Genomic DNA, 27534 nt, shown 5'->3' with positions numbered 1-27534 from the left:
AGATGGCTGGGCTATCTTCCCTCTGTGTTTTCACATAGCCTCCCCTCTGTCCTTGTCTGTGTCCTAATCCCTTCTTATAAGGACACCAGTCTAACTGGATTAGGGTCCATCCTAATGAGCTCATTTTAACTTAACTACCTCTTAAAAAACCCTGTCTCCAAATACAGTTACATTCTGAAATATTAGGGGTTAGGACTTGGGGATACACAATTCAGCTCATAACCACTGTTGCAGTCTATTAGCCATCTCCCTTGCTCTGGCCATGAAGTTAAGTGGTTGGTTGCTAATAACCATCCATGTACATGCTAAGCACTTACCCCTTTGGCAGTCAAACGACCCTTTCACAGGGGTCGCCTAAGACCATCCTGCATATCAGATATTTATATTATGATTCATAACAGTAGCAACATTACACTTATGAAGTAGCAACGAAAATAATTTTATGGTTGGGTCACAACATGAGGAACTGTATTTAAAGGGCCAGAAGGTTGAGAACCACTGTCCTAGACTCTTAGGATCATCGGCCGTGCCACCCATGTTATGCCTGGTTCTCTTGTTCTCTGCCGGGTTTTCTATTTTTATTTTTATTTTTTATTTATTTTTTTTATTTTTCGCTTAAAGTATTACAAAGGGTATTACATAAGTGTCCTTTTTTCCCCCCCGCCCTTGACAAACCCCTACCCTCCCTTACCCCCCAGTGTCTTATGTCCATTAGTTATGCTTATATGCATGCATACAAGTCCTTCGGTTGATCTCTTACTCCCCTCTCTCCTGCCCCCCAACTCTCTCTGGCCTTCCCACTGCAGTTTGACAATCAGTTTGAGGCAGCTCTGCCTCTGTATCTATTATTGTTCAAAAGTTTGTAATGGTCTTTATTATCCATGAATGAGTGAGATCATGTGGTATTTTTCCTTCATTGACTGGCTTGTTTCACTTAGCATAATGCTCTCCAGTTCCATCCATGATGTTGCAAATGGTAGGAGTTCCTTCTTTTTAACAGCAGCATAGTATTCCATCGTGTAGATGTACCAAAGTTTTCTAATCCATTCATCTACTGATGGGCACTTAGGCTGTTTCCAGATCTTAGCTATGGTGAATTGTGCTGCTATGAACATCTGGGTGCATATATCCTTTCTGATTGGTGTTTCTGGTTTCTTGGGATATATTCCTAGAAGTGGGATCACAGGGTCAAATGGGAGTTCCATTTCCAATTTTTTGAGGAACCTCCATACTGCCTTCCATAGTGGCTGCACCAGTCTGCATTCCCACCAGCAGTGCACAAGTGTTCCTTTTTCTCCACATCCTCTCCAGCACTTGTCGTTTGTTGATTTGTTGATGATGGCCATTCTGACAGGTGTGAGATGGTACCTCATTGTTGTTTTGATTTGCATCTCTCGGATGATTAGTGACTTTGAGCATGTTTTCATATGTCTCTTGGCTTTCTGAATGTCCTCTTTTGAAAGGTGTCTATTTAGATCCTTTGCCCATTTTTTGATTGGATTGTTTATCTTCTTTTTGTTAAGTTGTATGAGTTCCCTATAAATTTTGGAGATTAAGCCCTTATCAGATATGACGTTGGCAAATATGTTTTCCCACGAGGTGGGTTTTCTTGTTGTTTTGTTGATGGTTTCTTTTGCTGTGCAGAAGCTTTTTATTTTGATGTAGTCCCATTTGTTCATTTTCTCTTTAGTTTCAACTGCCCTAGGAGCTGTATCAGTGAAGAAATTGTTTTGGCATATGTCTGAGATTTTGTTGCCTTTGTATTCTTCTAGAATTTTTATGGTTTCCTGTCGTACATTTAAGTCCTTTATCCATTTTGAGTTTATTCTTGTGTATGGTGTAAGTTGGTGCTCTAGTTTCATTTTCTTGCATATGTCTGTCCAATTTTCCCAACACCATTTATTGAAGAGACTATCTTGGCTCCATTGTATGTTCATGCCTCCTTTGTCAAAAATTAATTGAGCATATTGGTTCGGGCTAATTTCTGGACTCTCTATTCTATTCCACTGATCTATATGTCTGTTCTTGTGCCAGTACCAGGCAGTTTTGAGAACAGTGGCTTTGTAATACAGCTTGATATCTGGCATTGAGATCCCACCTACTTTGTTCTTTCTCAGGATCGTTGCAGCTATTCGGGGTCTTTTTTTATTCCAGATGAATTTTTGGAGAGTTCGTTCTAGATCTTTGAAGAAGGCCATTGGTATTTTAATGGGAAGTGCGTTGAATGTATAGATTGCTTTGGGTAGTATGGACATTTTAATGATGTTGATTCTACCAATCCAAGAACATGGTATGTTCTTCCATCTGTTTATGTCTTCCTCTATCTCTTTTTTCAACGTCCTGTAGTTTTCTGAGTAGAGGTCTTTAACCTCTTTAGTTAAGTTTATTCCTAGGTATCTTAATTTTTTTGGTGCGATGGTAAATGGGATTGTTTTTCTGATCTCCCTTTCTGAAAGTTCACTATTGGTGTATAGAAATGCCTCAGATTTCTTGGGGTTAATTTTGTATCCTGCTACATTGCCAAATTCATGTATTAAGTCTAGTAGCTTTTTGATGGAGTCTCTAGGATTTTGTATGTATAATATCATGTCATCTGCAAATAAGGACAGTTTTACTTCCTCTTTTCCAATTTGGATGCCTTTTATTTCTTCTTCTTGCCTAATTGCAATGGCTAATACTTCCAGTACTATGTTGAACAGGAGTGGTGAGAGTGGGCATCCCTGTCTTGTTCCTGTTCTTAGGGGAAATGGTGTTAGTTTTTGTCCATTGAGTATGATGTTGGCTGTGGGCCTGTCATATATGGCTTTTATTATGTTGAGGTATGATCCTTCTATTCCCACCTTTCTGAGAGTTTTTATCAAAAATGGGTGTTGGATTTTGTCGAATGCTTTTTCTGCATCAATTGATATGACCATGTGGTTTTTTTCTTTCAATTTGTTTATGTGATGTATCACATTTATTGATTTACGGATGTTGTACCATCCTTGCATCTCTGGGATAAATCCTACTTGGTCATGGTGTATGATCCTTCTGATGTACTGCTGGATCCGATTTGCTAAGATTTTGTTGAGGATTTTGGCATCTATGTTCATGAGGGATATTGGCCTGTAATTCTCTTTCATTGTGATGTCTTTACCTGGTTTTGGTATTAGGGTGATGCTGGCTTCATAGAATGAGCTTGGAAGCGTTCCTTCCTCTTGAATTTTTTGTAGTAGTCTGAGGAGGGTAGGTTTTAGTTCTTCCTTGAATGTTTGGTAGAACTCCCCTGTGAAGCCGTCTGGCCCTGGGCTTTTGTTTGCTGGAAGCTTTCTGATGACTGCTTCAATTTCTTCCATAGTTATTGGCCTATTGAGGTTTTTAGATTCTTCCTGATTGAGTTTTGGAATGTTGTATTTTTCTAGGAATTTGTCCATTTCCTCCAGGTTGTCTAGTTTGTTGGAGTAGAGTTGCCCGTAGTATTGTTTAACAATCATTTGTATTTCTGTGGGGTCTGTTGTTATTTCGCCTCTATCATTTCTGATTTGGTTTATTTGGGACCTCTCTCTTTGCTTCTTGGTGAGCCTGGCTAGGGGTTTGTCAATCTTGTTTATCCTTTCAAAGAACCAGCTCTTGGTTTCATTGATTTTCTGTATTGTTTTTTTGGTCTCCATTTCATTGATTTCTGCTCTAATCTTTATTATCTCCTTCCTTCTGCTCACTCTGGGGTTTTCTTGTTGCTCTCTTTCTAATTCTTTGAGTTGTAGAGTTAGATGATTGACTACCATTTTTTCTTGTTTTTTGAGATAGGCCTGTAGAGCTATAAACTTTCCTCTCAGGACTGCTTTCATTGTGTCCCAGAGGTTTTGGATTGTTGTGTTTTCATTGTCATTAGTGTCCAGGATGTTTTTAATTTCTTCTTTGATGTCATCGGTAACCCAATCAATATTTAATAACATGCTATTCAGCTTCCAAGTGTTTGAGTATTTTGGGTTGTTTTTATTGTAGTTTATTTCTAACATTATACCATCGTGGTCTGCGAAGAAGCTTTTTATGATTTCAATCATCTTGAATTTGTGGAGACTTTGCTTGTGACCCAATATGTGGTCTATTTTTGAATATGTCCCATGAGCACCTGAGAGGAATGTATATTCCGCAGCTGTGGGGTGAAGTGTTCTGAAGATGTCAATTAAGTCCATCTGATCTAGTGAGTCATTTAGGATTGCTGTTTCTTTGCTGAGTTTTTGTCTAGCGGATTTATCCAGTGATGTCAGTGGAGTATTAAAGTCCCCTACTATGATTGTATTGTTGTCGATCTCTCCCCTGATATCTTCCAGAAGTTTTCTTATGTATGTGGGTGCTCCTGCATTGGGTGCATATATGTTTACCAGGGTTATATCTTCTTGTTGTATTGATCCCTTTAGTATTATGAAGTGGCCTTCCTTATCTCTGGTTATGGCCTTCACTTTGAGATGTATTTTGTCAGATATAAGTATTGCTACCCCAGCTTTCTTTTCCTTTCCATTTGCGTGAAAGATATTTTTCCATCCCTTCACTTTCAGTCTGTGTGAGTCCCTTCTAATGAGGTGGGTCTCTTGTAGACAGCAGATGTATGGGTCATGTTTTTTTATCCATTCAGCCACTCGATGTCTTTTGGTTGGAGCATTTAGTCCATTTACATTTAAAGTTATTATTGAAAGGTATTTGTTTGTAGCCATTTCTTTTTGTGTGTGTGTGTGTGGCTGTTTTCTTTCTGAGCTTGATATTTCTTCTTTTTACACCAGTCCCTTTAGCATTTCTTGCATGGCTGGCTTGGTGGTGATAAACTCCCTTAGCCCTTTTTTGTCTGTGAAGCTTCTTATTTCCCCTTCAATTTTGAATGATAGCCTTGCTGGATAGAGTATTCTTGGATTCAGTCCTTTGCTTTGCATCACTTTGTAGATTTCCGTCCATTCTTTTCTGGCCTGATGTGTTTCTGTTGAGAAATCATTTGATAATCTAATGGGAGATCCCTTGTATGTTACTTTCCGTCTCTCTCTTGCAGCCTGTAAGATTCTCTCTTTATCCTGAACATTTGCCATGGTAATTATGATGTGTCTTGGTGTGGGTCTTTTCGGGTTCACCTTGTTTGGGACTCTCTGGGCTTGTGTGACTTTTTTCTTCCCCACCTCAGGGAAGTTTTCTGATATTATTTCTTCGAATAGGTTTTCTAATCCATGTTCATCTTTCTGTTGTTCTGGCACCCCTATTATTCGTATGTTGTTTCGTTTCATGTTGTCCCAAAGCTCCCTTAGGCTCTCCTCCTGTCTTTTAATTTTTTTCTCCATTTGCCGTACAGTTTGAGTGTGTTTTGCTTCCTTGTCTTCTAATTCACTAATTCGGTCCTCCGCTTCTCCCAGTCTACTGTTGATACTTTCAATGGAGTTTTTTATTGAAGCTATGTCGCTCTTCATTTCTTCTTGGGACTTACTTAAGTTGTTGATTTTTTCATCTGTTTCTTCTAGCTTCTTGCATAAGTAGTTGAGTTTTTCATCTGTTTCTTCTTGCTTCTTGAACATCTGGTGCATGTACTCTAGGAACCTTATTCTGAATTCTTTTTCCGTCATGTTGCATATCTCTGTCTCACTTAGCTGCTTTTCTGTCTGCCGGGTTTTCTAGCCCTGCTCAAGTACCCTTTGTGGTTTGGACCCACAGAAGTGCACGTGGTCCCTCAGAAGACCTGCTCTCAGGCAGTGCTCCTGCCACCATTCCAACCTACCCCACCTTCTCCTCAGGGCTTCCTCTCCATGCCTGCTGCACATTCTTGTGACTACCAAGTGATGCAAACCCTTCATCTTGTGAGGGCAGATTGCATTTTTATTTATTTATTTAAATGGTGGTAAAATATACATAATGCAAAATTAAGCATTTTGACCATTTTTAATTGTATGGTCCAGTGGCAACCATCGCCACCATCCATCTCTAGGACGTTCTTCATCGTGCAAAACTGAAACTCTGTACTCATGAATTCCCCACTCCCCTCTCCCCCCACCCCTGGCAACTGATAGTCTGTGGTAGATTGAATTTTTAGAAACAACCCAATATCTTTTGAAACCATGATCAGTGAATTGCTATGGATAATCTAGTGGGGATAATCTTTAAAAATTAAATAAATTTTGATATTTTTCCGGGTAGACTCAGACTCCACTGAGAAAGGAATGGACCACACCTTGGAGCAGGTGATGGTGCTATTTGGGGTATTGCATTTAGTTATACTATCAAAGGATGGTGATCAAGTCAGAGATTTGTCACACTATGAGTCATTTTGCTTTGTGAGAATAGTTTTTAAAAAAAAAATTTTCATGCTATCTTCAGAAAGCCCAAGTAATATCTAAAAATCACTTCTTTGTACTCATTTAAACAAAAATAGTCATTGGGTTTTAATTTTATATTTCCTAGAACCTGACTGAGGAATATGCCCGAAGGTGAATGAAATGTTGGCTTGCGTTCCCCAGGAAATGACCTAGCATAAAAACTGATGGCAGTGTCCTGGGCATTTTTCTTCTTGTGATTGGGAATGATGAGAGTTTCCGCCCCAATCTGTGCAGAAGTTGGTGTGGACAATCTTGGTCTTTGGAGGTTACACACGCGCTGAAGGAGGGAGAGCATAAGTGGGTGTGGAGTGGGACGTTGGGAGATAGAGCTTAGCCACGAGGGGAATCCGAGCAGACCAAAATATTACGAGGTAGGACTAACTCAGGGTCTGTTATTTCTAACAAAACATGCCAGGTGTCCCCAATTTTTAATTTTTATGCTGAAGACTTCTGTATAGTCATGATTGTTTTGGGCAATGTGGGCCAGTTTTATTAAAAACCACAAAAATCTGAATTTTAGTTGTAGATGCCTTTTTTTTTATATAGTAGCTATAAACAATATCACTAAAAAAATATGAGTTTTTATGGCGTTCTCTTCATATTTTAGGTAAAGATGTCATATCTCCTGGTAATGCTGAATGCTCTCTCATGAAAAGAGGAGGGAAAATCTTCCCGGATGTCATGGATTTGGGGGTTTGTACCAGAGAGAAACTGTCCCATGTGAGAGACAGCAAAACAGGTACCTAGTCTTCATGTGACTTATTTTTTTAAATGTCACCAAATCTTGCGTAAGGAATTTTAATTTTTAGATCTAAGATAAATAAGTTCATATGTTAACTTAAAAGATATTTATTGAACCTCTGCTATATTCAAGGTATTATCTAGATACCAGTTGTTTTAGTTTCCATTCTCTCTTTTATTAACCGTTTGAGTCCCAAGCAGCGAGATTGCGCTGCTGAGATTTTATGTCGAGAAAACATACGATTCGATTCGTTTGAGTCCCAGGGGGTATTGAAAAAACACTGTCGAAGAATCCCAAACAGCGCAACTGCGCTTTCTCTAAATGAGTACGAAAAGACCCAAACAGCGTGATAGCGCTTGTTTTATTTTATGTCGAGAAATTGTGCTGCTTGGGACTCAAATGGTTAATAGAAATAGTAATATTTTCCCCAAAGAGACATTTCACTTGTGGAAAAGATTTTCTCCTTACAACTGGGATAGGAGTTAAAAAGATGTTTTGTCTCTTTCCCATCCCTTTTCCTGTGCGGATATAATAACGTTTCTGGACTTCAGCTGAAAAAGGAAAGTGTTGCCTATTTCTGGAGTTCTTATCCCAGAAATTGCCCCCAGAATTTTGGGCATATGCATTTTCAGGGAAATAGGTCTGTTGTTTTCATTGGATTCTCCAAAAGGCTTTGTGACTCCTTCCCAAAAGTTAAGACTCCTTGATGCAGATCAACCTTTCTCAGACTTTTTAAAAAATAAATGTATTTTTATTGATTTCAGAGAGGAAGGGAGAGGGAGAGAGAGATAGAAACATCAATGATGGGAGAGAATCATTGGTTGGCTGCCTCCTGCACACCCCCTACTGGGGGTCAAGCCTGAGACCCAGGCATGTGCCCTTGATCAGAATCGAACCCAGAACCCTTCAGTCTGCAGGCAGACGCTCTTTTCCACTGAGCCAAACAGACTAGGGCCTTTTCCAGACTTTTTAAAACCATGCAACAAACTAAGAAATGCCTATACTAGTATTGTTATCCAGAAGTGCACACATATAATTGAAACAAAATTTCATGAACCAGTGCTTGTCCCAACTATGTGCAAGGCACTCTGCTCCGCTTCTGTTGTGTTCTAGGCTTTTCAGAAGACATGGTGGTTTGCCTCACGCTCTTTCATAGCTGCAGCACTAACAGCTCATGATTAGTTTGCAAATAATGGTGTAGATGATCTCGAAGCATCTTGCTAGCTTTAACATTCTAGGATAATGTCTCTTTGTCCATTAATATGAGCAGCTAAAATATGTTGTCATTTCCTCAGGATCTGGAAGAACAAAAGAACGCTTTTGTTTAATTAAAATAACACAATAATCCCTTGCTCCTAACAAATTTATGCCACAGGCAGAAGCTGAGGAAATACTGAGACACACATTTTACTTTTTCTTTCTTACCACCGTGGGGGCTCATGTTTCCACTTCCTCCACGAGAAAAACAAAATAGTGCCCATTTGATACAACGCTTCCTGCCCTCAATCTCCGAGGGCCTTCCCTGGGATTTGCAGAGCGTCTAGCCACTTATTGAACTGTTTGAGAACTTCCAGAAGCATAGTTAACTTGATTACCTGGGTGTTGTATTGGTGGTAAGAACTGGACAGTGTCTTCACCATTTGAGAGCAGCATAATTTCAGAGCAGCATCCTAAAATATCAGTCGACCTGATTCGAATTGCACAGAATCAGGGCTTGGGAAGGAGTTCCAGGGTAGCTGAATTCAATGCTTCTGTTCTCCCAGGGACAGGAATGTCCGGTCTGCTCGCATGTTCTAATGAGGCTTGTTTTACACAGAATCCCTTTTTAATTCCCAAACGTATGTTTATAGGACTCCATAAATGCTATCAGGCTGCAGGTGATTAGTTTGTCTTGTGTCACTGGAGCAAGAATCCTGGCTTATAGGACTCCATAAATGCTATCAGACTGCAGGTGATTAGCTTGTCATGTGTCACTGGAGCAAGAATCCTGGCTTTACAGAAACAATTATGCATATGCAAATACATTTTTAAATGATGTGATTAATCTTAACGTGGTGATATTTTTTGTTTTATTTAGTTATAAAATGTTTTTTTATTTGTTTTTCCTCAGGTTCCAGTGGAATACCTGTGAAACTGGTCACAAATCTTTTTAGCTTAGATTTGCCCCAGGACTGGAAGCTGTACCAGTATCATGTGACATATATGCCAGATTTGGAATCTAGAAGCATGAGAATTGCTTTGCTGTATAGTCAGAAGGAACTTTCCAACAAAGCAAAGGCATTTGATGGTGTCATCCTTTTTCTCTCAGAAAAGCTAGAAGAAAGGGTACAGTATTGTTACTTTGTAATACATACACACACATGCACATATACTAATGCTCATCCATCTATATTTATGAGGTCAGCTGATTCTCCTGACAGTTGGAATAACTGTTTCACTCCTTTCTTCTTTCCTGTTCCCATGGCCCAGAGCAAGAAGACTTCCTAATTGAGACCTCATCAGCAATTTATTTCCCAATTAGGAAACTGATGGTCTTATTTTGAAAATAAGAGCTGTAATACAAACACTACTTTTTCAGCTACTTTTTTAAGGTGATTTTTCCTTGAAATAGGCATTTTTGTTGTTGTTTGTTTGTATGTTAATCCTCACCTGAGGATATTTTTCCATTGATTTTTTTTAAGGGAGAGTGGAAGAGAGAGGAAAAGACAGAGAGAAATATTGATGTGAGAGAAACACATTGATTGATTGCCTCCAGCATGTGCCCTGACCAGTGTCCGGGCTGGGGAGGAGCCTGCACCAAGGTACCTGCCCTTGACTGGAATTGAACCCGGTACCCGTTGGTCCCCAGACTGATGCTCTATCCGCTGAGCCAAACTGGCTAGAGCGACACAGGTATCTTTTTAGAAATACATTTTTATTGATTTCAGAGAGAGGAGGGGAGAGAGAGAGAGAGATAGAAACATCAATGATGAGAGAGAATCAATGATCAGCTGCCTCCTTCACATCTACTGGGGATCCAGTCTGCACCTGGGCATGTGCCCTGACCAGGAATAGAACCTGGTGACCTCCTAGTGCATGGGACGACACTCAACCGGCCAGGTGAAATAGGCATCCTTTTAAAACTTTTCCCCAAATAGGCAAGGCTTTAAGAAACACCATTTGGCCTATGGCTTCAGGGCTTTAAATTTACTTATCTTTTTTTGCTCCTGCACAGTTGTGCTCATATATCCTAATAACTTTACATTAATTTCTGATTCTAAAACTATCATTTATTTCATGACTTGTCCCATGATGTGAAATATGAGTCATTGGTGTCAGTCTTAAAGGTATGCTTTAATAGGGACACCATCTGCTGCCCCTCCATCCTAGCCATGCACCCAGGTTACCATCCTTTGTCTTCATTCTTAATCCTGAACCCTGTGGCAGTGGGAGCCCCTCACCTCTGCTGGCTGCTAGACTTCTCCCACACGTGGGTGAGCTCTTTCTGCAGCTCCCACCTCTGCTTTCTCTGCAATTTTATCTGAAGCAAGAAGTCATCTCAATGAAACATTTCAGCAACTGGGAAAGAACCTGCTTTTCTTTGTTTCCATGCAATGAGCCATGCCTACCCTACATTCTTTTTTTTTTAATATATATTTTATTGATTTTTTACAGAGAGGAAGGGAGAGAGATAGATAGTTAGAAACATCAATGGGAGAGAAATATCGACCAGCTGCCTTCTGCACATCTCCCACGGGGGATGTGCCCGCAACCCAGGTACATGCCCTTGACCGGAATCGAACCCGGGACCTTTCAGTCCGCAGGCCGACGCTCTATCCACTGAGCCAAACCGGTTTTGGCGTACCCTACATTCTTGGTTCAACCTAAAAGTGGTTAAAACTACACTTTAACTGTAGAAAATTAGGGCAAAATACATACATGCTTACAAGTGAATTGACCTCTTCCAATTGCTTACCCTTCTGAAAAATCCTTAATCATTGATTTGTGTTGACTGATTTGTTTATTCTGTGTGTGTGTGTGTGTGTGTGTGTGTGTGTGTGTGTGTTCTTTTATTCCTAAAATCTGTACGGAGCTCTGTCTAGTTTTAGGGACCTTAACTTTAGTTGGATAGCTGGTGTAGAAACCTATTCATGCATTCATTTTAGTGTTAGAACATTGTTCGAGATTATTAGAGCCCTAGGGATTTCTCTAGACCTTTCAAAATCAACAAAATCAGATTTCTAGTCTATTTAAGCTTCCACCACTTTCTTCCCTTTCCCCACATTTACTGCCCCTCTTGTCTATCCTGTTCTTTGCTTTTTTCCTCTCTTCTTCTCTGCTCTTTTCTTTTATGAATAAACTTTTGAGAGGCGGTACTCTGAAATCCATGAACTCCCTGAAAACGGGTACATTATGTCCATCACTGTGGTATATACATGTGTGGCACTTTCTTGGGAGAATGACTGTGATTTTTATCAGACTCTTAAAGTAATTTGTGACCTAATCATTCTCCCACCTCCACCCGCACCCCACAAGAAAGTCAAGAGCCACTGCCCTGGAATTCACTTTGGATAGAATCTTTGAACCCTGAGTCTGGTTTTGATTCTCCATTAAGAAGTTACAGCGTAGCGAGACGTGTTGTGTTTCTAGAATTAGCAAGATACAGAGACTATAACCCCTTCAGACATAACGTGTTGATGACATTATTACTCAGAAGGTAAACTGCAGCTGTGTTTTTTGTTAACCTGTGTTAACTTGCGGCGGCTTCATCACAGCTGCATTGCACACTTGGGGGTATTCGGTGGCGTGCGTATTAAGTACTTCTTTTCCCAGGTCACAGAATTGTCAAGTGAAACTCGAAGAGGCGAGACCGTAAAGATGACTATCACTCTGATCGGGGAGCTGCCGGCAAGCTCCCCTGTGTGCATCCAGGTCTTCAGCATCATCTTCAAAAAGTAAATGTTGCCTTAAATGGGAATTTAATTCAGGCTGATGCCTTTCAGCACGGAGCCTGGGCATTAAGGTTGTCAACCATTTTGTAGGCAATCTGCCAACCACAACGCCATCCTTGGAGCCATTTCCCATGTGCCTTCGTGTATTCGTGTCTCTAGCTAACTGGCATTACTAGCTGTTGTCCAGTGTTACCTGAGTTGAGACAGAACTCCGGGGTTGTCATGTCCCGTGGTAGCAGGGAGGGTGCCTTTCCCCTTCTCTTCCTTTTCTGGACCCTCTACCTCCTCCTCTTAAAAGTTGTGTATGTCTGGGTTAGTACCGAAGGGTTGTTTTTCTCCTAGTTGATAAAAGAGCATTGCCATCTGCTCTCTCACTCAGGCATAAGGGAGGCAGGCGGTGGCTAAGCTGCTCAGTCCTTCAAACAGATGTGGATCATTGACTTCAGAGTCATTTGTGGGTAGAGTGGGGCTTGGTGAAGCGCAGAGTCCCTGCCCCTCAGTGGACCCAGGGAACAGAGTTTCATGAGTGGGATCTGAAAATGCACGTTGTTAGTGAGCTTGCCCGGTGGCATGTGGGTACACAAAGCAGGCGAACCGCTGTTTCCCATGGTGCCGGTGTGGACAGACAGGTGATCTGTTAGCCGAAGATTCGAGCTCTTTGCTCAACACTGAACTCTAGACAGGATGACGACGGCAGTTTGGGGTTTTGCTGAGTAGGGCACATGAAGGAGCGTCCCCTGCATGGATACATTACTTTCTCATTCTCGTCAGGCTTCTCTTTTTAGATGTTACCTGGGCTTCAGTTCGGTGCCGTGTAATGCTCTTCAGAAGCCAGCCTTGTGTGTACCCTCCTGACATTTTGAAGGTGCTTTCTAGTTAGAAAGCTCTTTCGCTTGTTGTTGATCTTACTTGATCCTCACTCGAGTGCCCTGAAGCAGGTACTATGAAAACCCCCACTTCACAAATGAGAAGGCTGAGGCTCAGTGACATCTACAACCAGAATCACGCAGTTGGAGCCTGTTTTCTGATTTCAAACCCTTACGTTTCCTGCATGAGCCAGACAGCCTCAGAGCAGTGATGTGGCAGATCCCACAGGGGACCAGGATTAGTTGCTGAAGAGGCACCCGTGTTATTTGGCAGCACCTGGGCAGCTGGATCAGCCTCCTTAGAAACAGCCTTCTCATCTCAAAACAGGGGGGAGGCCAGAAGAGCCTTCAAATATGGCCTGCCTCACCCCATCCATGCTAACCAGAAGGTTAAAACCAGCATTGGAACTGTTTCAGTGGCCCCATACTTACCATTGCAGTTAAGTGCAGACAGATAATAATTCGTATGTCATTCTCAAATATGAAGTTATCATTCTTATATATACACACTCATATGTACTTTAGTATCTGAACTTCCCAAGGCTGTGAGAGATCTTGACTCTCTACCTATTTTTACCATTATGTTCAGGAAGGGTACAAACTTAGAATTACACTGTTATTCACTGATGTTTACCAAGGAGTAAAAAATATATATATACTTGCAGGATCTTGAAAAAATTGTCCATGTACCAAATTGGACGGAACTTCTATAAGCCTTCGGAGCCAGTGGAAATTCCCCAGCACAAGTAGGTTTATTTATATTCCGTTACTCTGAAATTGTTATAATGTGAGCACCATAATTTACGATGCAATATTATACTGTTATGCCTCCTATGAGAGACTCCATGGCATGAAAAGTAATGTTTTTTGTTTTTTTTAAATTTCAAGTTTTTTATAGAATGGGGGAGTGGCCACATGAAGCCAGCAGCCAGTTTTCTTATTTTAGTGTGCTAGGTCATGATCATACATCCTAGAAAGAATTCAGACACTGAGTGTTCTGTGTGTGACAAACGAAAGGGGAATAAGCTATATTATGCTTTACCACATGGTTAGTGTTCTGTTTTCTCGCTGTCAGGAAGTTAGCGTGGCCGGGAGGTTGACATGAAATCATTGGGTAAGCAGAGTTCAGACAAACAAGTCAACTACCCCAGTGCAGGATAGAACCGTGAGGAACGCCTGCAGAACGTTCACTCTAACCTGGGGAGTAGACGCTGCAGAGAAAGTGCTCAGCTGTGTCTTGCACTGACTGGGTGTTTTGCTCTCCAAACTGTGTGGCCAACCTGATGACAGAGGCCGCCAGCAGCCCAGGACAGATATGTAAATAAAGGGGGAAGCACATAAAGATTGGAAATGCAGGCAGGGTGTCCGCCAGGCGGAGGAAAAGGTGGGCCTTTCCGTGTGCTAATTCAGAGTGGCAGCGTGGTCTACAAGAGGCCTGCTGTTCGTCCCCAGCGCTTGTCTTTCCACCTGAATTAGAAATTCTCGCAGGTCCAGTGTGTACTGGGCTGGAGTGAGTGAAGGCTGGCTTCGTATCCCAGTGACTGAAGTACACAAAATATAAACGGAAATGATTTAAAAAAAAATATTTGTTTACTTTTTGATGCCGTTTTGTCACTTTTTCATATTTAAGACTTCAGTCTATGATGTTCACAAGTGTGGGAAGGAGCTGTGGCCCCTGCTGCAGTTTCTTTTGTATGTCTGTCCATGGTATCACTTCCTAACCTTGGTTATAAGTCTCTCCACTGTCTTCACCACCGAGTCACTGTGCTCCGGAGCACAGGTGTTTTCACGCTGTGGTTCTCAGCCAGGTGCAGTTCCGTCCCCCGGGGGACGTGTGACAATGTCTATAGACATTTTGGGTTGCAGCTGAGGATGTGGGGGGCATCTAGTGGACAGAGGCCAGGATATGCTAACATCCCACAATGCACAGAACGGCCCCTAACAAAAACCTATCCAGACCACAACACCACTAGTGTCAAGATTGAGAAGCCCTGCTGTACAGGAATATATTTTACCTTAAATACGTGTTTAAAGACACTCCAGCTGGAAATATCTAAAGTTTTTAGTCAGCAAATGGAAGAAATTAGACTAAAGAAAATAAATATTTCATATAAACCTAGAGCATTGGAATGTCAAACCACCATTTTAAAATGTGTTGTGTGTTTTTTTTTATATCACAATTTAAAATTTTTTTTTTTAAGGTTGTCCCTTTGGCCGGGGTTCGCCATTTCTGTGTCATACTTTGAAAGCAAGCTCCTGTTCAGTGCTAATGTGAGTTACAAAGTTCTGCGGAATGAGACTGTTCTGGAATTCATGACTGCTCTCTGCTACCAAACTGGCATGTCCAACTTCACCCAGATGTGCGAAAAACAGCTGGTTGGGCTCATTGTCCTTACAAGGTGAGAGCCTGCTTTCAAATAACCTTTTCCCCAGAGAACGAATTACTTACTGGTATTTGGGAACAGGAATAGCATCAGGGTGTGACCGGACTGGGACCTGGCTGGCTTATCATGTGTGGGTTCTTGCCTTGTGCAGGAAGGATTTCCTAACACAAGCCCAGGTGGTTTTTCAGAGTGCATTTATTAAAGCTGGGGACAGTGAGACAGGGGTGGGCTTGGGATGGAAGAAGCAAGAGGAGAGAGAACAGGTGGGGAAATGAGCCTGGGCAGGGCTGCTCTGACTCACTGAGCAGTCAGAGAAAAGGGGGTCTTGGAGACAGGTTCAGGGGCTAGCTCGGGACTAGCTGCCATGGCCCATTGCTTCCCTCATTGCAAGCCTCCGGGGTCCCTTAGAGTTCAGGAAATGAATGTCTGAGAGGGAAGAAGAGGGGAAGGGGAAGGCGTGGGCCTGCTTCTGGGAGGGAGAGTGCACCCTGGGTCCTTTGTGAGGGATTTTAAAGGCTGGGAGTTTAAGGAAGTCTTGGGGAGGATCTCAATAGAATATTCATCAGCTTGAAGCTCATGCACCAAACAGATTTATTTCCTTAACTTAATCTGCCCTTGGGTGTGGTTGTCACAGATGGCACTGATTGGATTTCTGCCACCTGTCTGCCTGAGCAGGGTGATTTAAGCTATTTGCCCTCTGCTTGGGAAGGAAAGTGTAAACCATTTACTCTTAAGTGTCTTTGGTTAGGGAAAATAGGATTTTGAGATTCACTAGGTGCCTGTAAATTGCTCGGCCGTTTATCTATCTCAGTTTCCCTATTCCACTTGTCCTGGTTTGCTGGCCTGTCTCAAGGGTATTGGCCCAACCACAGATCTGATCAGTTCACCATCTGTTTAGAAGACCTAGACCAAATTGTCTAGAGTTCAGACTTTCTTGAGTGGCATTCTGGACTGTCCACAATCTGGCATGGGCCTGAATTATCTCTCGCTGCACTGCGCCTGGATTCCCTACCCCTAATTCTGCCTCTTATTTATTTGTTTTAAATATATTTTTATTGATTTCAGAGAGAAAGGGAGAAGAAGAGAGAGATAGAAAATCACTGATGAGAGAGAATCATCGATCAGCTGCCTCTTGCTCGCCCCACACTGGGGATTGAGCCTGCAATCTGGGCACGTGTCCTGACCAGGGATGGAACCAGGACGCTCAACCACTGAGCCAAGCCAGCCAGGCTAATGCTGCCTTTTAGATGTTCTTCCACAAAGCCCAGCTCAAACGTCACTGCTTTTCAGAGGCTAACACCTGTCCACCCAGTTGGAATCCCTCAGTGCCCTCCCCTGTGCTGCTCTCATAGCACATTGCTTATAGCCACCTCTTCGTTGTCATTTATTTCATTTAATGACAGTATAGGATAGAACATTAGGCCCATGTCCTCTTCTCTAGAAGAGTATGAGGTCTTTAAGGCTAAAACCTTTCAAGCCTCCAGGCTTGCCTGTACATAATTTGCCTTCATACACCTTGAACTCAATCACACACAGGCAGATGCTGTAGCTTCCTGAGTACCAAAAAGTTCTCCGCATATGGTTGCTCATCCACAACACTTCCTGTGGAGGACCTGCTGGCCTCCTCCTAGTCAGGCTCTTGTTTTTCTGGTTTATAGAGCACAGAGGCAGGACTGGTTAGATTCCACACTACCTGGGGTGAGAAGGCCTCCTTCTTCTCCTATCTTGAGCTTCCTGATTGGTTTGTCTCACTGATTTAAAGTCACCAGGCAAGGTAAGGAAGAGATACTCCAGCCACACAGCCTGAAGGGGACAAAAGCTTAGAGTGATCTTAGCTGACCTGCTTTGCACTTTTGCCGAGGGCCAGCCCTAGATGGAAGATAGAGCGGGCGTGGTTACAGTGTTTTGGCCAGGTTCAAGCCTCAGACTAATGAAAGGACAGGGTCCTCTCATTGCCACGTGCAAGTCCCAGCTGGAGGGCAGGGCCCTCCCAGCACAATCATAGCCAATGGTTGTGGTTGTAAGCTTGAACCTATGGTCCAAACACGTAGCCCCACGTGCCTTGTGCTAGAGTTCAGGTGCATGTAGTTGAGTAGGGTTGGAGCTCACGAGAATGCTGTAAACAACGTGATCATGCCCCTGCTTTGCCTCATGACATCTGCTATAAAATAGACACGGCTTGTGGGCGCTGTTGCTGTCGTTGTCTCCTCATCAGTGAGGCAGCGTCCCACCGAGACCCAGCTATTATTCTCTTGTCTGTCTTTCCTTAACCGTTTGAGTCCCAAGCATGCGATCGCGCTGCTTGGTATTTCTCGACATAAAATAAAACAAGCGCTATCACGCTGTTTGGGTCTTTTCGTACTCATTTAGAGAAAGCGCGGTTGCGCTGTTTGGGATTCTTCGACAGTGTTTTTTCAGTACCCCCTGGGACTCAAACGAATCGTATGTTTTCTCAATATAAAATCTCAGCAGCGCAATTGCGCTGCTTGGGACTCAAACGGTTAATCCTTTCACCCCCCCCCCACCCCCCCCACTCGGGATCACTCTTGGTTGTGCAGCCACAGAGCAATCCAGGCATCCCAGAATCCAGCGGTTCATCAACCCTCTTCGTGTGTGTGTGTGTGTGTGTGTGTGTGTGTGTGTGTGTGTTTTAGGTGGTTTGTTTGTTTGTTTAATCAGAAAATCTATCTGGGGGGCCCGGCTAGTGTGGCTCAGTTGGTTGAGCATCATCCCATGCACCAAGAGTTTGCAGGTTTGATTCCAGGTCAGGGGTCCTGCGTTGGTTGCAGGCTCGATCCCTAGTACGGGGCACTGCAGGAGGCAGCCCATCAATGTTTCTTTCTCATGGATGTTTCTATCTCCCTTCCTTTAAAAATTAAAAAAGAAAAAAGTTATCTAGGGGCTCAAAAAAAAAATTTGTGTGACACTGGAAGCTGATGGGAAAGTTTTGAACAATGGTTGGCCTTCCAACATTTATCAATGATTTACCGGAAGTCAGAGTGTCTATCAGTGAGGAAAACAGTTTGCGGTCTAACAAGTTTTCTACCAGCTCTTTTGGAATAGAGAGGTCGCCCTGTAGAGTGAAGAGTTAATTACTACTCTTTGCAGATAAGAGCTGATCACTTGTTTTAAAGTGACTATTTTTGTGTTACTCTCATATTTGTGAAATTCTGGAGTCTAATGCTTTGAATTAAAAGTGTAGTGGAACTGCTGCTTATCTTACATGATTTGAAAAAAATTTTAAGATTTCTGGGATTTACCAGATACAATAACCGAACCTATCGCGTTGACGACATTGACTGGTCGGTGAAGCCCACACACTCCTTCCAGAGGCGAGATGGCACGGAGATCACCTACGTGGACTACTACAAGCAGGTAGGACTCTGTTCCCATCATCCTCATCTCCCTCGCAGCGGTTCTCAACCTGTGGGTCGCAACCCCTTTGGTGGTCGAATGACCCTTTCACAGGGTCCTAAGACCATCCTGCATATCAGATATTTACCTTACGATTCATAACAGTAGCAACATTACATTTATGAAGTAGCAACGAAAATAATTTTATGGTTGGGTCACAACATGTGGAATTGTATTTAAAGGGCCAGAGGTTGAGAACCACAGGTTTAGAGAAATCTCCCTCTGTCATTCCACGTCCAACAGGTTCCTCAGATGGTCAGGCTGAGTCTGCCTCCAGTATGATTCTCTGACTTGTCCCTTCTCCTCCATCCCTGTCACTCTTGGCTTGGCCCAGACCCTCATCCTGTCTTTTATTGTCCTTCTTCCTGGAGGCTGAGCAATTGCCCTTAAAAGCATATCTGATAATGTCACTTCCCCGCTTAAAATATTTTTATGGCTCCCCATTGCCTTAGGGGCTCCTGGGCAGAATTCCCAAGACCCTTTATAAGATGACCTTTCCCTGCCTGTTGAGCTTCTTCCCTTACCACTCCCATTCCCTTCAGATGGTCTGTGGTGACTCTCCTGGGCATCTTCACACACGTTGCTTCCTCTTCCTGGACACCCCTTCGCAGTCAGCCAACCACTAAACACCCTTCAATACTCAGCTCAGCCGAAACTGGTTTGGCTCAGTGGATAGAGCGTCAGCCTTCGGACTGAAAGGTCCCAGGTTCGATCCCGGTCAGGGGCATGTGCCTTGTTTGCGGGCATATACCCAGTGGGAGATGTGCAGGAGGCAGCTGGTCAATGTTTCTCTCTCATCGATGTTTCTGGCTCTCTATCTCTCTCCCTTCCTCTCTGAGAAAAATCAATAAAATATATTAAAAAAAATAAAACTCAGCTCAGCTGTCAAGTCTTAGGGGAGCCCCCGGAAGCTTTCCCCACGGCCCCCCCTCCCTGCACTTAGCCACAGCAGGTCATTACAGGTAGGATGTGAATGGTCCGGCTCCCCTTCTGGACTTTGAGCTCTGTATTTCTGGATGCCCGCGGCTAGCACCGTGACTTGCACGTAGTAGATACTCAAACGTTTACTGGTGGAATCTCCTGCTGCCTCTGGAAGCTTGATTCACAAGGATCACAATCACCCCTACCCCCACCTCCACCAACGGTTCTCTTCCGAGGCTTCTTCTCTTTAATGGACAGTTGTATTCCAGGGAATCTGAAAAATCTCACAGATGTTCTAAAAAACAAAAAACACAAGCAAAATCCTTTCCTTGACTTCTCCGCATCTCCAAGAAAAGCGGTCTCCTTTTCCTCCTTGGCTCATTTCTTTAGAAAGTCACCTGCATTAGCTCCAATCACCTTGTCAGTTCTTCTTCCCCGAAGCCCCTGCAGGCTGGTATCTGGGACCAGGCCTGGGGTGGGTTTGCCTGGGGCCGTCCTGTAGTGTGTGGGTTCCTGACATCATGCAGGAAAGATTTCAGAGACAAGTCCAGGTGATTTTTCGAGTACATTTATTACAGCTGGGGACAGTGGAATGAAGGAAGGGCTTAGGATGGCAGAAGCAACAGGAAAAAGCCTAGATAGGGCTGCTTTGTCTTCTTAGAAATATTATAGGAAGGAAATGAGTCCAGGTGGGCTGCTTTTGTTGGCGACGGTGAGAATGGCACCAGGTGTTAGACGGAGGGGTCAGACAGGACACGGGTTCAGCAACCTCAGGACTTGAGTTCTGCCCACTGCTCCCAGGTGGCAAGTCTCATGGGAACCCTAGAGTTTATGAGAAAGAAGGCAGAGATACAAGGCATGGGTGGGCTGTGGCTCCTTTGTCTTGTGGCTTTTTTATCTTTTCTGGCCAGCGGGAATCCTAGGGGAGATTTGTGGGGGTGGGGGTGAGGTGGGGTGGCGGTGGAGGGGAGAGTCTCAACAGAATATTCATTAGCTTTCCAGGTGTGTCCTTCAGTATGTTGATTCATCAAAATGTGCTAATGGAGGCATCAGGGTTATTTTCTGATTAGTTTTCTTTTCAAATAATGTCATCAAAGAGGGACTGGGACCAAGGCCCGTCTGCCCGGGCATGGTCTGATCTGTGTAAACCATTTGATCCTAAGTGTCCCTGGTGAGGGAAGATGAAATCTCGTGATTCAGTTTGAGCTGTAAATTGCTCAGTTATTCGCCTTGATTAATTATTTTGTCTCAGTTTTCCTTATTCCGTTTGTGAAGGAGTCTCCCTAGCCTCTTACTACTCTGCCTCAGAAATGGCTCTTTAAAGGTCAAATTCACTTACTGTTCTCATCCTAATGGTTCTTTGGTGGCATGTGACACTAGTGGCCACGCCCACCGGGCTGGCCTGCCCGCCTTGACTCTGGGGCACATCCCAGGTGGTTCTCCATGAGGGTTCAGATGGGTTTTTCTCAGCCTCTTTTGACGGTTCCCGATCCCCCGCCCCCCCAAACCTTAAATGCTATTATTCTCCATGGTCACCTCGTACAGGATTTGTTATTCCTATTTTGAGACCTCTCAAATACACTATTTTTGCCTTGTCCTCATTTCTCAGTTACACACTGATCTCTATTTTCAGACCATATTTGCATGAGTATCCTGCAGGCATCTCAAACTAATGTAATTTGTGCTGGATTCATTGTCTGTCTCACTTCCTCTCGTCCTGGGATTTCTGCGTCTCAGGAAATCATTGGCTTCCTTGTTCTGCTTCACCCTCACCTCCTTTGGCTGTCACCAAGATAAGTACTGCACTGCCTCCTCTGTCCTTGAACCTCCCTGGAGCCCGTGCCCTCCCCAGCCCGGTTCACTCTCACGGATTCCCATCCCCCCCGGGGGATTCCGGATTCCCACCCTCACGCACCGTCATCCTTACTGCCACCAGAGAGCTTTCTGGAACACTGCCCAGAACTGTGGTTAAGAGCTTAGCCCTGGAATGAGGTGGCCCTGGCATAGCTGTGTAACCTTGGGCAAGTCACGAAATGTGAAGTGTCGTCTGTAAGGGGAGTCACCTGCCTGCCGTCATGGTGCGGTGTGAACCTTGAACGAGATGATAGTGCACACAGAGCATTTGGCACATTGTGCCTGCGCCTTGGGAGCGCTGGGTAAACAGGAGACCCTGCCCCCTTCCCCCAGCCTCCCCTTGTCATCTCTAGCATCACACAGTTCGTCCCAGCTCAGCATTAGCCTCATGCCCCGAGGTGTTCCCACCCCGCACCCCATGCTGCTGTCGCCCAGTCCACTTGCTGCCACTAAATGCTCCTCAGCTTTTGCTCAGGTTCAGGAAAGAAATCTGCCGAAAGCTACCCCATACCTTTCTCCTTCGCCAGCAGGTAAAATCTTAGCTTCAAGGTCATTGTCCTCTCATTGGTGAGGTCCTCTCCGCCTCTGCTTCCTGCCACAGTCACAGAAGAGCCGGCTGTTCTCGAAGCTCTTGTACCACGTATACCACGGCTTCCAGAACACTCTTCCTTCTAGAACGGGCCTGGCACCTGGCTGACCCCTGAGGCCTCAGGCCTCACACGGCATCTTGTGCATGAAATGTGCTCCCGAGTGCCTGTGTTTGTTGAACACAAAGTGTGTGCAACGTTTGGGTTTCTGTTCTGTGTGGTGAAGTTGGTTCTTCCTTGAGCAGATGTATGTCAGGACCTGTGACATGCTGAAGAGGGAGTCATTGTAAAAACCCACTCACTTTCTCTGAAGTGAGTTTTGTTCACTACCTTTATCTTGTAATTAGGGAGGAAAAGAAACACATTGTGCCTTTTTCTAGAATGTCCTCCTCTCTGTCCAGGAAAGGAACGCTAAATTATGATGCAGTCCACTTTCAAAGTGAAGGACATGTTGATAATTGACTTTTGTATTTCTCTCTTTTATTTTCTCATAAAAGATATTTTCATAGGCTAAGAAAATTGGAGCAAGGAAGAAGGTAAAGTTCACCTTATGACTTAGCATAGGGGGGAGAATTCTGGCCATGCTCCAGGTAAATAGAATATCCCCCCTTCCCCCACAATGAGAAGGTAAATAAACAAACAAAAAGAAAACAAAACAACAACAACAACAACAACACACACACACACACACACACACACACACAGAATACACTCTTCCTGGAACGTGTCCCAGCTTTGTTCAGGTTGTTACCAGGAGTCCTTACACCCCCCACACTTTCTTCAAGGTGCCGTCTGGACTCTGCGTCCTTCCTGAAGTCTTCTCTGGTTTAAAAGCCATAAATTGGTTTCACCATTTCTCCCCCAACTCCCCTCCCCCTCCCCAGGACCCAGTACCAAATGGTGTAACAAGCAGAGGTTCCCAAGCCTTAAGGGATACATCCTGGCCGTGCTAATGTCCAGTTATGGGGCCTTGGGAAAGTTAATTTCTCATAATCCTTCTTCATCTGTGAAGGGGATGATGATAATATGTCTCGTAGGTTTGTTAAGGTTAAATGAGGAAAAATATAAGAACCTAGCATATCACCATTTGTGCTTCTCACCTTCCTTGCTTTATAGGTAACTTATCCACCACAGTTCCCGGAACTTGGTGGGCCCAGGACGTGCACTGAATTAATGAAGTCATGTATAAACACACTTCCTTCTACAAAGGCTCTCCAAGATTTGTAGCTATAACACTTTAAATTGCAGTTTTCTAAATTGTTTTTTATTTTAAGGACTACAAGTCCTTATTGAAGTGGAGAAACTCTCAATTCTTACTTAATTATGAGTATTGATGTCAGCAGCACACAGTGCCCAGGCATTTTGTAATTCATAATTCCAGTTGTTCAGTCATTAGTGTAGAGCAAATTCTACTGGAAATGAATGTTAATTGCAACCTTTGCCTTTGGAAGAGAAATGAACTTTTGGCAAGGTGAAAGTACTGAAATTCAATCTGGGAGAAGCAAGGGGGTGAGGTAGGAGCTCATTAAAAACCAGACACAATGCTAGTGGTTCCATGAGCTACTTCTGAGCTACTGTTCTCATTTCATAGATGAGGAAAGGTAGGTAATTTCTCCAATGTCTTCATCAAATTAAGTAGAAGGGTCGGGGATCAGCTTCACACTTGCCAGACTTCACAGCTGCTTCCCTATAACATCTGACAATCCTGGAAGTTAAGCTCTTTTTTTGGGAAAGCTGAGGTTGACTTAAAATAACCCTTGCCTCCAACTTGTGTATCGATATTTTCAAGATGAATGTGGGATCTTGGAGCCTGTTAGTTATGCATGGGCAGCCTGCCTGAGTCATCAGTAGTGGAGATGCTGGCCTTGAGGCAGCTACAGGAGGGTCAGGCACTGTGTATGGAGCCAGCTGGAGCTCCTCTGACTGTGGGTGAAACCCAGAAGAGAGCATGGAAATGATTAAAAACAAAACAGAATGATGTTGTCCAAACTATATATATAAAACCCTAAGCGACCGGACCAGCTGACCGTCTGGTAGCTATGATGTGCAGTGACCACCAGGGGCAGATGCTCACGCAGGAGCAGAAACCACAGGCATGGAAACATGAAACGAAACAGACTGATGAATCTCAGAGGGATGGAGGGATGGGGGAGGGCAGGAAGAGATTAACCAAAGATCTTATATGCATACTAAAAGCTCGGTGCATAGATTCGTGCATGGGTGGGGTCCCTCACCCCGGCCTGTGCCCGCTCACAATCTGGGACCCCTCGAGGGATGTTGGAGAGCCAGTTTCGGCCTAATCCCCACAGGCCAGGCCGAGGGACCCCACCAATGCACAAATCCATGCACCGGGCCTCTAGTAAAAGATCATTAAAGACTGGCCCTCCAATATAAAAGATAGAACTCGAGAAGAAAGAAATAGAAATGACTAGGTAACCATGGGATTTTCTTTTTATTCATTGAAATATTTGCTTATCTGTTCATTTTGCGATTACCTTGTTGCTTATAAGCAAAGATGCTCGTTTTACAGTTTCCATATTAACTTTTCCCTCATTAATCTTGCATTCTATAGCAATATGATATTACCTTATCTGACCTACATCAGCCAATGCTTGTTAGTCTGTTGAAAAGCAAGAGAAATGACGTTGAGGCTCGGATGGTTCACCTGATACCCGAGCTCTGCTTCCTAACAGGTAATGTTTAGGTTTTATACTCCGGCAGGCTCCTCCTGATCACAAGCTTCTGACACTTAGCAGTGGGCAGGACCTCCTTCAGTTAGCTGAACGCCTGAGCATGAACTCAGCCTATGGAGGATGGACCCTTTTAAGTACACTACTTGGTAGTAGAGAAAATGGGGAGGATGGAGTGCCCTTGGGAAATGGCTTGGCGCCTAGTAAAGGTTACCTATTTCCTTCACCTCGTGTATTCCATTTGTTATTTCGATGTAAAATAAATAGATAGGCCCTGGATGTTTTCCTAAAACCAAGCTGCTGCTCTTCATCGTTTTTTGAAACTCACTAGTTTAGGCAGTGATTGGACTGTTTCTCCCGTGTCCTGTGCCCAAAGGACCCTTATTTTCCTTTTGCTTGTGCTTCCAGAAGGTAATCTTCGCTGAGGAGTGGAATCTGAGTAACGGTCTTGAGAACTTTTCTTCATGTTCATTTGATTAACAGGGTGGGACTAAGGGAGGACTTTCACTTTTTACATTTTTGTATTGCTTGAACCAGTGAGGTTGTATAAGTGTTTACTTTGCGATTAGAAATACTCGTAAGGATATATTCCTTGAAGGGAGGGATGCTTCGTCTTAGTGATGTTCTGATATTCCAGATCTGCACAGTCCCATATGATAGCCAGTAGGCACATGCATTCACTGAGCACTTGAAATGTAATGAGCGTGGTTAAGAGATGTGAAATGCAGACTGGATTTCTAAGACTTAGTATAAAAAACGGGAAAATAACTCAATAATTTTTTTACATTGATATCATGTTGAAATTATAGTATTTTGGATTAAATTGAGTTAAATAATACATACTATTTAAAGTAACTTCACTCCTTTTTTCCCTCCCTCCCTCCCTCCCTCCCTTCTTTCCTTCCTAATGTGGCTACTAGGAAAGGTAAAATGACACATGTGGCATCATTTCTATTGGCGAGTGCTATCCAGACCCTAACTCTGAAAAGCTTACACTGTGCCTGAGATGGGTTGGGATTACATTGTAGACTATTCACTTTTTTCACTTTATTTTTGCTTACATTTCATAGGACTGACTAGCCAGGCAACCTCGGATTTCCAACTGATGAAGGCTGTGGCGGAAGAAACTCGGCTCAGTCCACAAGAAAGGCAGCAGCGCCTGGCCAGGCTTGCTGATGACATCCAGAGGTACGGGGAAGCCTTCCCAGGGCCAGGGTGTACCTGCCGAAGGCCTCGGTGTAGAACTGGCTGATCTGTGGAATGTTTCAGTCCCTGGTGAGAATGTCTCATGCCTATTGTCTCAGAGCGAGGCACTTGTGGATTGTGTTGTCCTGGGTCATGCTGGCAGAAGTACCACCCACTGCAACTAGACCAGCTGTGGGCAAACTACGGCCCGAGGGCTGGATCCGGCCCGTTTAAAATGAATAAAACTAAAAAAAAAAAGACCGTACCCTTTTATGTAATGATGTTTACTTTGAATTTATATTAGTTCACACAAACACTCCATCCATGCTTTTGTTCCGGCCCTCCAGTCCAGTTTAAGAACCCATTGTGGCCCTCGAGTCAAAAAGTTTGCCCACCCCTGAACTAGATGCCTCTGCTTTCATCCATTTAATACAGTGAGGCTCTGGATAAAAGTTTGAATGAAGAAAAGGGCTATAATTGAAAAAACGAAATCTGCCCTGCCGGCGTGGCTCGGTGGTTGAGTGTCGACCTATGAACCAGGAGGTCACTGTTCGATTTCCGGTCTGGGCACATACCTGACATACCTGGTTTGTGGACTTGATCCCCAATAAGGGGCATGCAGGAGGCAGCCCATCAATGATTCTCTCTCATCATTGATGTTTCTATCTCTCCCTCCCTCTCCTTTCCTCTCTGAAATCAATAAAAATATATTTTAAAAAACAAAAACAAGATCCTCCCAAACTACCACTCCAGGCCCCCAATATTCAGGGTCAGGACTGTTGAGATCCTAACAGAGTGGCCTCAGCACACTGATCAGTAGGAAAACTCCTCTGTCTACTCTTTAAACTTAGGAATACCTTTGTGCCCTTCGTTCAGCACACCTGATTCTCAGATGGCATTCCTGCACTCATTTGTGACAATGAGCTGTAACCTGTGATGGGAAAATTGAGCTGCTCCCTGGTTCTCCCTGCCGGCCTCCTAAAACTTCTCTGTCTAGTACTGTGGCCTCACAACTGTTGGGCACTTAAAATGTGGTTAATGCCACATCTTGGAACAGTTGCATTTTGGCTACATTGGATTAAATAATATACATGTATACAGGGTGTCCCAAAATTCACGCAAGATTTGCAATTCAATTCAATTGCAAATCTTGCGTGAGTTATGGGACACCCTCTGTAAGTAATTTTACCTGTTAATTTTTACTTTTTTAGTGCAGCTACTGGAAAATTTAAAATGAAATATGTGGCTTGCTTTTTGTTTCTACTGGGCAACATTGTTGTAGAATGATGTTTCAAAAATATATTTTTATTGCTTTCAGAGAGGAAGGGAGGGGGAGAGAGAGATAGAAACATCAGTGATGAAAGAGAGTCATTGTTCGGCTGCCTCCTTCATGCCCCACACTGGGGATTGAGCCGCAACTCAAGCATGTGCCCTGACCGGGAATCAAACCGTGACCTCCTGGTTCATAGGTGGACGCTCAACCACCATGCTTTACCAGCTGGGCTGATCTCCCTTGCTCTCTCTCTAAAAATAAAAAATAAATCTTTAAAAAAGTGTTAAGATTTTGCTCAAGGTCACATATCATGAAATGTTAGCACTGGGAGTTAAGCCCTAGTCTGTCTGACTCAAAG

General features: G+C 43.6%; 1 protein-coding gene across 1 annotated transcript in view; it reads left to right on the top strand.

Moving 5' to 3' along the window:
- Positions 1-27534, top strand: part of PIWIL4 (piwi like RNA-mediated gene silencing 4) — a 48906-nt gene that overhangs the window by 2419 nt on the left and 18953 nt on the right. The window contains exons 3-10 of the mRNA XM_070425842.1: positions 6943-7068; positions 9182-9396; positions 11884-12005; positions 13534-13614; positions 15070-15267; positions 18516-18627; positions 24601-24721; positions 25789-25906. Coding sequence (XP_070281943.1) covers positions 6943-7068; positions 9182-9396; positions 11884-12005; positions 13534-13614; positions 15070-15267; positions 18516-18627; positions 24601-24721; positions 25789-25906 — 1093 coding nt within the window. The remainder of the gene's footprint in view (positions 1-6942; positions 7069-9181; positions 9397-11883; positions 12006-13533; positions 13615-15069; positions 15268-18515; positions 18628-24600; positions 24722-25788; positions 25907-27534) is intronic.

The sequence above is a fragment of the Myotis yumanensis genome, unplaced genomic scaffold (genome assembly GCF_028538775.1).
Source record: "Myotis yumanensis isolate MYYU_CA2020_CCGP unplaced genomic scaffold, mMyoYum1.0.hap1 SCAF_10, whole genome shotgun sequence".
NCBI classification, from domain to species: Eukaryota; Metazoa; Chordata; class Mammalia; order Chiroptera; family Vespertilionidae; genus Myotis; species Myotis yumanensis.
This window is presented reverse-complemented; position numbering and strand designations above follow the sequence as displayed.